The following is a 12,088-nucleotide window of genomic DNA, read 5'->3' as shown; positions in this document are numbered from 1 at the left end:
CAAAAAACAACAAAAATGAATCTCAAGATGATTAGGGGAAACATGGCTATTCACATTGATGTAAACATTGCATATTCCTAAATAATATTTATGAGTAAAATAAATGGTATATAAGTATTATTACATATTTATCACGTTCTTAAATAATATTAAATGTATATGTTATGTGTGTGTGTGTACATGCTTCTCCACATTTCTTCTTTTATTGCTAATAACCCCCCAGCCAGGATCACGGAATTAGGTGGGAAGGTTACAATATTAGCAGTCACCTTCCAAGTCAGACTGAAGAAAAGGTCCCCAGATTGGGCGGTTCTCTGGGGCAAGGTTTTCCTCTCCCCAGATCATGTGGGTTGGAGCAGCCACAGAGACTCTTGGGCCCTCAGGGATGCTGCCAGGCTCTTCCCCGTCTGGAAGGGGGAGAGGGCTGCAGGAAGGCCTGGGGGTGTTGAAGGGGACGGGGTGGGGGGACAGGAGTAAAGCTCGTGTCCTGCGGAATGAAAAAGAAGGCGGCAGGCCCTGGCCTCCGAGGACCACCTGTGGACCTGAGATTCTCAAATAGGGTGTCCCACTCTGCACTCATCCGCCGTGGCCCAGTGCGGGCCAGGCAGTGGCTCCCGTGGCCCGAGCCCCAGGAGCTGGGGTCTGAGATAAAAATCTATGGCTGTCCCTAAGGACCAGTCCACGTCCACCCTGCAGAACTGTTGCACTTTCCTTGCGGAGCGTTGCTACTTGGTGTTCGACGGAGGGCTGGCGTTTTTGCGGCCAGAATCAGAACCGCAATAGCGAGGATTCCACCTCCACCTGCAGATTTGTGCTGAGCTGAGCGGCGGGCGAGCCGCAGAGGCGAACAGACGCGCTGCCTGCCTGCTGCTGCCTGGGGCCCAAACGGTAGGGCCAGACACGACAGGCTGGGGGCAAGACACACACACACACACACACACACACACACACACACACAGAGAGAGAGAGAGAGAGAGAGAGAGAGAGAGAGAGAGAGAGAGAGAGAGAGAGAGAGACACTCATGAGGCCCGGGACAGGCGCGGAGAGGAGGAACCATTTTGCTGGGTCGAATTTTCGCGTTTCTTTGTCCGTGTCGGGGGCGTTCCGGGATCCGCGACCGGGCTTGCGGAAGGAGCATCTCTAGAGGACGACCGCGAGGGCGGCGGGCAACATTGGCCGCGATCCGAGCGCCACCATGACGCCTCCCGGGTGCGCAGCCGGCTCGGGGCCCCGTCGCCTGCCCCCGCCGCACACACGCGCCGCGCCGGATCCGAAGCGGGCTGGGGAGTTATGTAAGCCCCTGGCGGGAGGGGAGAGGGTCTTTGATGTGTGCGTCTCTCGCGGCGGCGGCGGCGGCGGCGGCGGCTCGAGCGGCTCAGGTTGATGCAGAACCCGATGACAGGGGCCTGGCGCGAGCGCACGGCTGACGAAAGCGGCTTAGCCCGCTCGGTTTCCATGGCGACGAGCGGGCGCGGCGGCGGCGGCGGCGGCGGCGGCGGCGGCGGCGACCGCGCGTCCGCGGGGGGCTGCAGGAGGAAGGCGGCGGCCGCGGCCGGGACCCTCGCGGCAGACATGGACTCGCACTGCGACTGTGCCGCCGAGACGCCGGCCGCCGAGCAGCCGTCGGGCAGGATCAACAAGGCCGCGTTCAAGTTGTTCAGGAAGAGGAAATCGGGCGGCGCGATGCCCAGCATTTTCGGGGTCAAAAACAAAGGGGACGCGAAAGGCTCGGGTCCGACGGGGATGGCGAGGAGCCGGACCCACGACGGCCTGGCCGAGGTGCTGGTGCTGGAGAGCGGCAAGAAGGAGGAGCCGCGCGGCGGCGGCGGCGGCGGCGGGGGCGGCGGGGGTCGGCCGGGCGCGGCGGCGGCGGCGGCGGCGGCGGCGGGGGGCGCCCCCAGGGCGGCGGGCCCCGGCGGGGGCTCCGCGGCCCCCAGCGCCGTGGCCAAGTCGCACAGCTTCTTCTCCCTGCTGAGGAAGAACGGGCGGCCGGACAGCGGCCGGGGCGAGCCCGCGGACGCGAGCAGGGCCGGCGGCAAACAAAAGAGGGGGCTCAAGGGGCTCTTCAGCAGCATGCGCTGGCCCAGGAAGGACAAGCGGGCCAAGGCGGAGGCCAAGGGCGAGCGCGCGGGGGCGCCGGGCGGCCTGGTCCTGCCGGGCTCGCTCACCGCCAGCCTGGAGTGCGTCAAGGAGGAGACGCCCGCGCCCGCGCCCGCGCGCCAGCCGGAGCAGCCGCGCGGGGACGCGCCGCCAGAGCCAGCAGCAGGTGAGCCCGGAGGGGGGCAGCCGGGGCCAGCCCCCGCCGCTCGCGCCCCCGCGCCGGACCGCCGACGGGCCCCCGGCCCCGCCGCGCCTCGGGCCGAGGGCGCCCGGGGAGAGGACGCCGCGGGGCACCGGCGCGCCGAGGAGCCCCGGGCACCCCCGGAGCCGGGCGCGGGGGAGGAGGCGCACACGGCCGAGGATGCCTGCAGGACAGGTGACGCTCCGGCACCGCCCGTCCCCCTGCTCGACGCGGAGTGCGGCGGCCGGGCGGCGGCCGCCCCCGACCCTTCCTCTGTCGATCCGCCCTCAGACCCGGCGGCCGATCGTATTTGTTTGATGTTTTCTGACGTGACTTCACTGAAAAGCTTTGACTCTCTTACAGGCTGCGGAGATATTATTGCAGACCCGGAGGACGAGGCGGGTCCCAGCTGCGACAAGCATGCCCCCGGGCCTGGCAAGCCAGTCCTGTCTAAAAAGAACCCCGGCGTGGTGGCCTACCAGGGCGGCGGGGAGGAGATGGCGAGCCCGGACGAGCTGGACGACACCTATCTCCAGGAGTTCTGGGACATGCTGTCGCAGACCGAGGACCAGGGACGAGGGCCCCAGGAGGCAGCGGCCACGGCGGCGGCGGCGGCGGCGGCCCTGGACGCCCAGGTGGGGCCGGAGACCCCCAAAGACGCCAGGTGCGCAGAAGGGGCCAAGGACGTGCCGTTGGGCAAGCACCGGAGGCTCAACCGGGTTCCCATGGAGCTCCATCCCAAGGAGGAGCCCAAACCCCCGGAGAAGGAGCAGCAGGAGGGCGTCCCCAACAGCGACGAGGGCTACTGGGATTCCACCACTCCGGGCCCGGAGGAGGACAGCGCCGGCGGCGGCGGCGGCAGGAAGGCGGCCATCCCCCGGGATAGCTACAGCGGGGACGCGCTCTACGACCTCTACTCCGATCCGGATGCGGGCCCGGCCGTCGTCCCCGCCAGCGAGGAGACGGCCTGCTTGTCCCGGCTAAAGCCCGTGTCCCCGGTCACCATCACCTGCCCGCTGCGCACACCAGGCAGCCTGCTGAAGGACTCTAAAATCCCCATCAGCATCAAGCACCTCGCGAACCTCCCGTCCAGCCATCCCGTAGCGCACCAGCAACCGGTCAGGAGTGAGATGCCCAGAACAAAAATCCCGGTTTCCAAAGTGCTGGTCCGCAGGGTCAGCAACAGGGGCTTGGCTGGGACCACCATCCGGGCAGCGGCGTGCCACGACACTGCCAAAAAGTTGTGAGGTCTCCGAGGCCGACGTGCATGGACCACACGTCAAGGAATACAACTTTCCCTGGGAACCACTGAAATAAGTTTTGCTTCCCCCTAAACGGAGGCTCTTAGGACCGTCCCTGCTCCAGAGCCTAGACCCAGGAGGTCCCTGTGCGGCCAGCAGGGGCAGCAGGATACAGCGTGGAGGGGGTGCTACACATGGGATTCTCCTCTCAAGATAAGTTTCCTGAGAATTATTTTCAAGCACTTTTAATTTTTTTACCTTTGAAAACAAAAAATCTTTGCTTTTCCTTTTTTTGCTTTGATGCGCTCAACACTTGGAAGTCACCTTTACTTGCCTTTGCAGAAAACAGGACTTAACCAAACAAACCTAAGTAAGCGTCATGCCGTGATACTCGGCCGTGCCAGGCAGGGTGCAAAGAGGGCCTGGAGGAACCACTGCCAACCCCAGAGGAGCCCCTCCTCTCCCAAGACACCTTCCTTCCTTCCTTCCTTCCTTCTTTTCCTTTTTCTTTCCAGGAAAAAAAGAGAGAGAGAGAGACAGACAGACAGAAAGAAAGAAAAGAAAAGAAAAAAAAGACCCTTTGCCATACCACTGTGTGGGAAACACCCCCAAAGCTGAAAGAGTCTGGTCTTCACCTGATGAGCAGAGGGGATCAGTGATTGGCAGAAAATTTGCCCAATTTCAGTTGCTGGGTATGCAAATAGGTCACTATCTACCACCAGGACCATAAAGGAGCAGTTTGGTTTGCTTGGTTTAGATCATTTGTTTGGGGAGAAGTAAAAAGCTCAACAGAGCAGGATTTCTTTCTTTCTTTCTTTCTTTCTTCCTTTCTTTCTTTCTTTCTTTCTCCTTTTTCTTTCCCACCCAGTGAAGAAATTAGGATCAGGGAAAGATTTCACTAAAATGCCAAGAGACACAGTATTTTAGCATTTATAAACTGTAACCTTTTCATGTGTACATAATGCATATTTTACAGTTTATCCAGCTGTTAACATTTTATAATCTATCAGTAACCTCGAATTTAAAATCTGGTTTTATAACTAGTTATGATAACTGTCCCTGAACTATTGATGTTCTTTTATGTACTGTAACCTAAAGCAATTCTGTTTTTGTTTTATATGGGTTCTCTGGCTCTCAATGCAGGGGTAAAAAAAAAAACAACCAAAAAAAAAAAAAGAAAGAAAGAAAGAAAAAAAGAAAAGTCTATTGTGTTGACCTCCCAGAGGAATGGTTCTGTCTTGTCTTGGGTAAGAGACTATTTATCAGAGATTTTTACCTTGGTTATAAAAATTTTGGATTCCACCATTCTACAATATAGGGAGTCCCAAATGAGGAACATATAAAGAAAAAACAAGAGAAAAACACAGTTTTTCATGTTAGTTGACTTTTGCTTTATGGACTTGTGATTGGGACAGGTATGTTCAGAATATGACACTGGCAAGCATATGTATCATAAACATTCTGTGCCAAGATTTTTTTTTTTGAAAAGTGGCTTCCTTATATGTATGTTTCCTGTTATTTTAGATGAAACATTTATTTCAGAACAGGTTACCATATGCCTGGATACTTTGAGTGATTAACTGAAGCAGCTCCTAGAACGCTATTAGCCTCTAATGATTATGTAATATCCTCTGTGAAATGCTCTTCAGTGTGTGTAATCAAAAGACCAGAGCTCCTACTAGGAGTTGATTCATGGTGTCAGGACGACTAGATATTCTCAAGCAAAACTACATGCGTGTGAACGGCATAACATTCATACACTATATGAGCTATATAGCTCCCATCTTCCAGAGAGATTGCCTAAGTAATGAACTGATGGTACATGTTTTTAAAGCTTGTGTTCTGTTTCATAAAGGAAAGAAAGAGGCAAGCTAAGTATATGGAAACCTATTTCAACAGTACGAAAGGAACGAAATAAACAGACATCAAAGGAAAACAAGTTTGAGCCAGTAGCATAAAGCAGATTGTTCCCATTTTAAATTTGCAGTGATTCAATTGGAAGAGGTGGTAGAGATTTGTTGAATTTCTTTATTAGTCAGATTACTGGCTTTTATTGCATTGTGTCAGATCCTTAATGTCATTTCAAAGTACTGTTTTAATATTTAATTTCCTTCTATAGATGAGGTCCTATAATCAGACATAGCCTTAAGCACTCTGAACCTACCACCAGGAATTCATAAAGCCACTCGCACGCACACGTGCTGATGCACTCAACTGTGCACAAACTAACACACAAAGGCATCTACTGCACACTTGGAAATATTTTACACATTCTGTCTTGAGAAAGGGATTTAAATTTGATTTCACCCCGATAGTGCTAGACTCCAGCTGCATTCATTTCCCCCCCCAGCGAATGTAAACGTAAATTTCATTCCTAGCCGTAAAACAAAGGATCTTGATTTTCTTCTCGTGCATTTGCTTGTGAGGGTTGTAGTCTCCTCTGTGTGAATCCATGACAAAAGTTCTGTTTGCTCATTTGTTCAACTGTACAGGAAAGTTAAGTGTACCTGAAGTACTGATGAGAATATTGTAACAGTAAAGGCAATCTATTGATAAATCTCTTTTATAAGCACTGGGACAAACTATTTTTGCTTTCACAGTTCTGGGACTCCTTTCTCCAATTCCACCACGATGCTGTGTCTTCTTTTATAAGTAAAGGAAAGTGTCAGCAAAGTTTACCTTCATTTTCTCTTGCCTGGCAATTAACCAGTTATGCAAGATGTAAAATATTTTCTCTTTTTTTTCTTGTTTTCCCGTATGTTTTCCATTAAAAAAACCCCCAAACCTCTATATCTTTAAGAATTCCACCCACGCCAGTCAAAATGAAGGATGCAGGCAATTAATTAAATGGCCTCAGTAGGTTGATGGGAAATCAGGACCAATGCAGGAAGCCTGGATTGTAACCTTGTCCACCCATAGGCAAGGAATCATAGTTGCTTTTTTTGTGCCAAGGGCTACTTTCATTCACGTTCCTGGAGATTGAAGAGTTGGCTTTTTTTTTTTTTAGCATTTTAATAGATTTATATTCCAGTTATTATTATGCGTTTCCTAAATTGGCCATATTTGCTGATTTTTTTTTTTTAATGGGAAGGATTAAATGTGGGCTGATGATACCTTTGCTATGTTGTGTATGATTCTGAGATGCTTGGTTGATTAAGTCTGTTTAGTCAGAGAGCCGAACAAATTAGAGAGGAGAAAGTCAAATCAATTGTTGGCCCTGCATTTATCAGTGAGTTTAATAGCTCTGTACAAAGACAGCCTGACTTTAATGTCTACATCACACAATGTTACTTGAACTACTCTGGCATCAGTTCTAATGGCAGTTGGATGCTTTTATTCTTCCATTAGCACTGACCGGGAGAAATTTTACTATAGCATTTTCGATAATTGCAAGAGGAACTAGATTTTTATTATTTCACCTAATAACAACAATGACATACAGGACATTAAGGGCTTCCTTTAGATACGTTTTCCACAGACTATCTGCCTATGTAAATACAAAACCTTTCACGTTGATGAATGTGACGTTTTACTGCGTTTTAAGGGTTTCTTCATCTCAGAAGTCAGTTTTGAAGTATTTGCGCTTAAATGAATAATATTCAAAGTACCCTTTGCTTACACGGTTACCAAGGTAAAAAGGCTATGTTAGATATCAAGGTTTCTTATACGGATCTTTCCGAGTTTTCGTTCCTTACATCTTTGTCAGATTAGTCTTCAGAGACTTTTTACCATTCACTTTGTATGCAGAGATTAATTAAAGCAGCTTTCTCCCCGCTCTCTCCGTACCCACCATGTTTACTTGGTGCCCTCGGATGGCAGTAAGGGGACACTTCTCGCGAGGGTGGAGTGTTTTGACACTTGCGTAGTGGAACACATTTCCTGAGGGTAGTCATTCCAGATTTCTCCCCCGAATGATGACAATCTGGCCTTGGTCCCCTGTGCTCCGTTTCTACTGAGGCGTGTTCCAATATATTTGCATATACTTTGTGCTCATTCTTAAGCAACTAATCATTCTTAAGAAACTAATTAAAGAATTTTATACTCGTAAACATAAGGAGAAAGCATCACAGTTGCCTCTTCTCACCACTGGCAATGGCTGGCTTAAAGTACCCGAATGAAGTAACAGGAGGAACCCAAATACCTCGGCCCTACCCGTTTCCCTCTGTCCTCTCCAGGCAGCCCAAGGGATGAACAACATAGTTCTTATTCGTGGAAACTCGGCCTTAGGAATTTTTGATTCCCCACGCACAAATATGCATGACAGCTTGGGACCACACGCTAGCATGGCCGACTGGTGACATACAGACCTGTGTGGGAAAGCAAGAGGCAAGCGTTTGCTTCATAGAAAGACGTGTCTGTAACATGGTCAGGTGGTAAGTGTGGTTCCCCCTCAAGGGCGGTCAGCGTCTGGCTCGGAGCATCTCCTGACGGCTGGCACAAATTGCTTCTCAAAGCCTTTGCACTGTGCTGATGATATAAAGGAGTCAGCTTCTTGCAAGAATAGTCCACTTATAAGGAATGTTTTTCTTTCACTGCAGAGAATGCTTTCAAGGAGCGATTCAGAATGATAGTTTCATGATTACGGAAAGGAGTCCCTTCTCAAACTGAAAAAGGACAGATTAAAATGGCCACGAGGCCTCCGGAACTGAAACTGGGCGCATTTTATGACCGATAAGTACTTAAATTCAAAGCAACCTGTATTCATGGGGCATATACTGTATCTGATACTTCATAGAACCCCCTTCAGTTTGCAGTTCACACGTAGCCGTACCGTGATGGGACTTTCTTAACAGTCCCTAAAAACATCTTTCTTTTATCGAGGGCTAGGCAGTATTACTCCCCTCGTGTGCCATCTTTCATTCCTGCTTTTTGTTTGTTTCCATCCCGTTCCATCTTTACCCCTCCCCCTTCCCTTCTTTCCCTTTCTCTCTTTTCCCCTAGTGTCTGGGACAGGAATATAAAGTCTTCACCAACTTAGGGTGACACAAGAGCTGAAAACTACTTCATGGCATGACCGGCTCGCTTCCAATAGAAAAAAAAAAAGCCAACCCAAGCCATAAAGCTGAAAATTGGTTTTGTGTCTGAGACGATGGTGCTCCCATCACTGGCAGAGAGACGGGGCACTGTTGTGCAGTTAACAGGCAAACGCTCTGCTTTTTTTTTTTTTTTTTTTTGACGGTATCCTCTCTTTCTCGGGTTTAACATCAAAAATATAGACAGAAATCTCTTCTGTTGTCATGGCAATACTTCTTCCCTGTAGGATTTCAGTCATTCCAGGCACGTTGCACGTGGTTTTCTATCATCAACCCAGCCCAGGCTTGCTCTGGGTGTTCCGTGTGGTTTGTTTAAGTAGGAACTAGCTGAGCGATCCCTCGCCTCGATACAGTTCTGGACTTCAGAGACAAGCCCCTGGCTCTTTCAAAAGTAGCGCATCCTACCTTCTGTCTGTGGCCATTGAATTCTGGCGCCTATTTTCTGATTCATTAATTCATTCAACTAATATTTACTGAAGACCTAGAAAGTCAGCCACCGTGAATTTGAGGGTTGTATATTGAAGTAAAACAACTAACATATACCATGTGTCGACTCTGTGCCGGGACGATCCTCTGTGCATTGTTATCGCCACGGTCCACAAGAACTGTGCAGGGTGGGTATTAGCTCCATCCTGCAGAGGAAGGAAATAATGCGCGCAAAGGTGAGACACCTTGTCCAGAGTCGCCCATTTCATACGTAATGGACAGAATTTGAATGAGAAACCTAACTCTATAGCTCCTGCTTTAATTACATATCTTCTTTTTTAGCCATATGATTCCATTTTTGTATAAGTCGTTTTAAGTAAGAAACTGATCAAAGTTCTGAACTGTGAGAGCCAAACCAGATTTTTATAATTGTGGATACCATTCAACCGATGACTATTCTGACTCTTTGAGTTAAAAGTGAGCTTGTTTTGGTTTTTTGGTTTTTAATTCTTTGATGGCTTTTATACATGCAAGTCTAAAAGATCTCAGAGTCTAGCAGGTTTTTTCCCCACCTGGGCCAGTCAAAATTGTGGACTATATTCCCCAGTTATTCTCGAGTTACACACAAGCAGGTCTGCCTACAGATTTTGTAATCTGCTGGCGAGATGCTTTTAAAATGGATTTTAGACCTCGTATTAATAAGATGTAATGAAGAGTTCGGTGACAGGTGGTCATTCTATTGAATCGTCAACTGGGGTCCTTTTTGGTAACCACTCAGTAATTGGTAGAGTAACTTTCTGCTTTGTGTGGGAAGATAGTATTTTTAATAAAATACAGCCTAGGTGACTGGCTATCAGAGACATATTAAACTTTCTCAGATACCTACCTGGATCATCTAATAAGCTAAAGCAGAGATACTAAAAATACCTGGTCAAACCGCATAGGGGCATAGAGCAGACACACAGCAAATCCTTGTGACATGCCATGAGATGGCCCTAGGCAGCCTAAAGGAATTAGTAAGCCTTCTCAGATATCTACACTGCAACCATTTATTCCCCCACTGCACAGTTATTTCTAAAGAAATGAAGAGAAATGCTAACAAAGTAATAGATGACATTGTTACTGCTTCTAGGATGAAGTTAACTGAATGCGAAGGATCCGAGAGTGGCCGTTCTATCAAGAACGTCAGGGCAAATGGTTTTGACGCTATAGGCAAAGTAAATTTTTGTCATTTTTACTTGACTCCAGCTCTCTGCCGGGCTCATTGCTAACTTCAGGTTTTGACCAAGTTATTTATATGAAATATCTCAGTGTACTATAGGGAATTGCAGGTTCTTTGAAAATAATGACAAAGAAGACCCAAATGAGAAACTCCATCTCTATAATTAGTTTTCCTGAAAGTCAGGCATGTCTTTGAGGACAAGCTTTTGGCTGTATTATTTTTGTGCACAGGAGGAAAATGGTTAGTAGGTTTATAGATATTATTTTTATAATAGAATGTTAAGTCCCCCCCAACACATCAAAAATTGTCTTCTAGAACTACTCTATGTTTTTAAAACTTGTTTTACAAGAGGATTCCAGATAGCAATAGGATCTTTTCTCCTTCCTCCAATGATTTAATGGGATAAATGAACCAATGTTTATATTTTTAAGCCTGTAAATATTTTATTTTGGGTATTTTGTATATTTGTTGATATAATTCCATCTTGTGCATATGTATCATCGTGCATGTTGCTGGTTTTGATAGCCACCCTTTTAATGAATGTAAGAAGCTTGAACTAATAGCACTTTCCTTGTTTCATTCAAACATCTTAAAATGAAAATACAACACTGCCATTTTAACTGTTGTGTTCAATTCAGCCAATAAATTTTGTTGCTCCTTTACATTTAAAGTGAATTCTGTAGGTTATTTTTTCGGGATGAATCTTATTTCCACCCTTTTCAGTTTTTAGAACTGATTGGAATGATGGTGATGGCAGTGTGATGTGTGTGTGTGTGTGTGCGTGTGCGTGAAATTGGTGGAAAAAACCAACAGTGGGCCCGTATTTCTTTTCACACTTTGTAGACAAGTGAAAAACTGTTGTTTGCCTTTCGAAAGCCTTGTTATTCTGACGTGGATCTGATCTCTGAGCCTTTTGCTCAGAAAATCTCCATTTTTCATAAGCACACATGAGGCTGGCTAATCTGCTGTGACTGTTAGGATGAACCAACTGGAGTCTTTTTTTAATGTTTTTATTTATTTTTGAGACAGAGACAGGGCATGAGCAGGGGAAGGGCAGAGAGAGAGGGAGACACGGAATCGGAAGCGGGCTCCAGGCTCCGAGCTGTCAGCCCAGAGCCTGACGCAGGGCTCGAACTCACAAACTGCAACATCATGACCTGAGCTGAAGTCGGACGCTTAACCGACTGAGCCACCCAGGCGCCCCGACTGGAGTCTTTTAAAGAGTTGTTTTCTGGTTTTTGTTTTGTTTTGTTTTTTGGGGGGGGGGGGTGTTAAAAAACAAAATACAACTGAATGAATTTGAAGATCGAATTGGCTTCATTAAGCAATTCGTGAATTAGGCAGCACTCCCTCCCAGCAAGTAGAGAGACGCTCTGAGCAGTTGTACAAAATAGAGGGTTTTTATAGGAAGGATCGTGGGGCAAAGAGTTATTATTAGTAAAAGAAATAAAAAAGGATTATTTCAGGGGCGCCTGGGGGGCTCAGTCGGTTGAGCGTCTGACTTCGGCTCAGGTCATGATCTCACGGTTCGTGAGTTCAAGCCCCACGTCGGGCTTTGCGCTGACAGCTCGGAGCCTGGAGCCTGCTTCGGATTCTGTGTCTCGTTCTCTCTCTCTGCCCCTCCCCTGCTTGTGCTTTCTCTCTCTCTCTCTTTCAAAAATAAATAAACATTAAAAAAAGCATTTATAAAAATTAAAATTTCATGAGCTGGAGTTGAACAGAGAACTTGCTTTTATGTGCATAGAGATAAATACGGATTTCTTGGACTGGGAATGAGGTATAGAGTGGTGCAGGATGCTTATATACAAACAAGCAAACAGGAGGGAGTAGAGGTGGTCTGAAGCGTGATCTTCTGAGACAGGTTATTCTGAAATGAAAAGCCTAC

The 12,088-nt window shown here is 48.1% G+C and overlaps 1 protein-coding gene across 2 annotated transcripts; it reads left to right on the top strand.

Annotated features, from left to right (window-relative positions):
* The first annotated feature begins 1,015 nt into the window (after window positions 1–1,015).
* Window positions 1,016–4,039, top strand: AMER2 (APC membrane recruitment protein 2). Of its 2 annotated transcripts, XM_053208784.1 has the most exons (2): window positions 1,016–2,266; window positions 2,645–4,039. In XM_053208784.1, the coding sequence occupies exons 1-2, from the start codon at window positions 1,384–1,386 to the stop codon at window positions 3,526–3,528; spliced, it is 1,767 nt and encodes a 588-aa protein (XP_053064759.1). In that variant the 5' UTR covers window positions 1,016–1,383; the 3' UTR covers window positions 3,529–4,039. The 2 variants fall into 2 exon arrangements, with proteins under 2 accessions (XP_053064759.1, XP_053064719.1); XM_053208744.1 differs by having other exon boundaries at window positions 1,016–4,039.
* The last annotated feature ends 8,049 nt before the right edge of the window (window positions 4,040–12,088 follow it).

Source organism: Acinonyx jubatus, chromosome A1 (genome assembly GCF_027475565.1).
Source record: "Acinonyx jubatus isolate Ajub_Pintada_27869175 chromosome A1, VMU_Ajub_asm_v1.0, whole genome shotgun sequence".
Taxonomy (NCBI): Eukaryota; Metazoa; Chordata; class Mammalia; order Carnivora; family Felidae; genus Acinonyx; species Acinonyx jubatus.
Note: the sequence above shows the minus strand (reverse complement) of the source record. Positions and strands in the feature narration are given on the sequence as shown.

Bases quoted from the DNA above. Each gene is read 5' to 3' on its own strand.
- AMER2 (XM_053208744.1), top strand. From the start codon at position 1,384: ATGCAGAACCCGATGACAGGGGCCTGGCGCGAGCGCACGGCTGACGAA.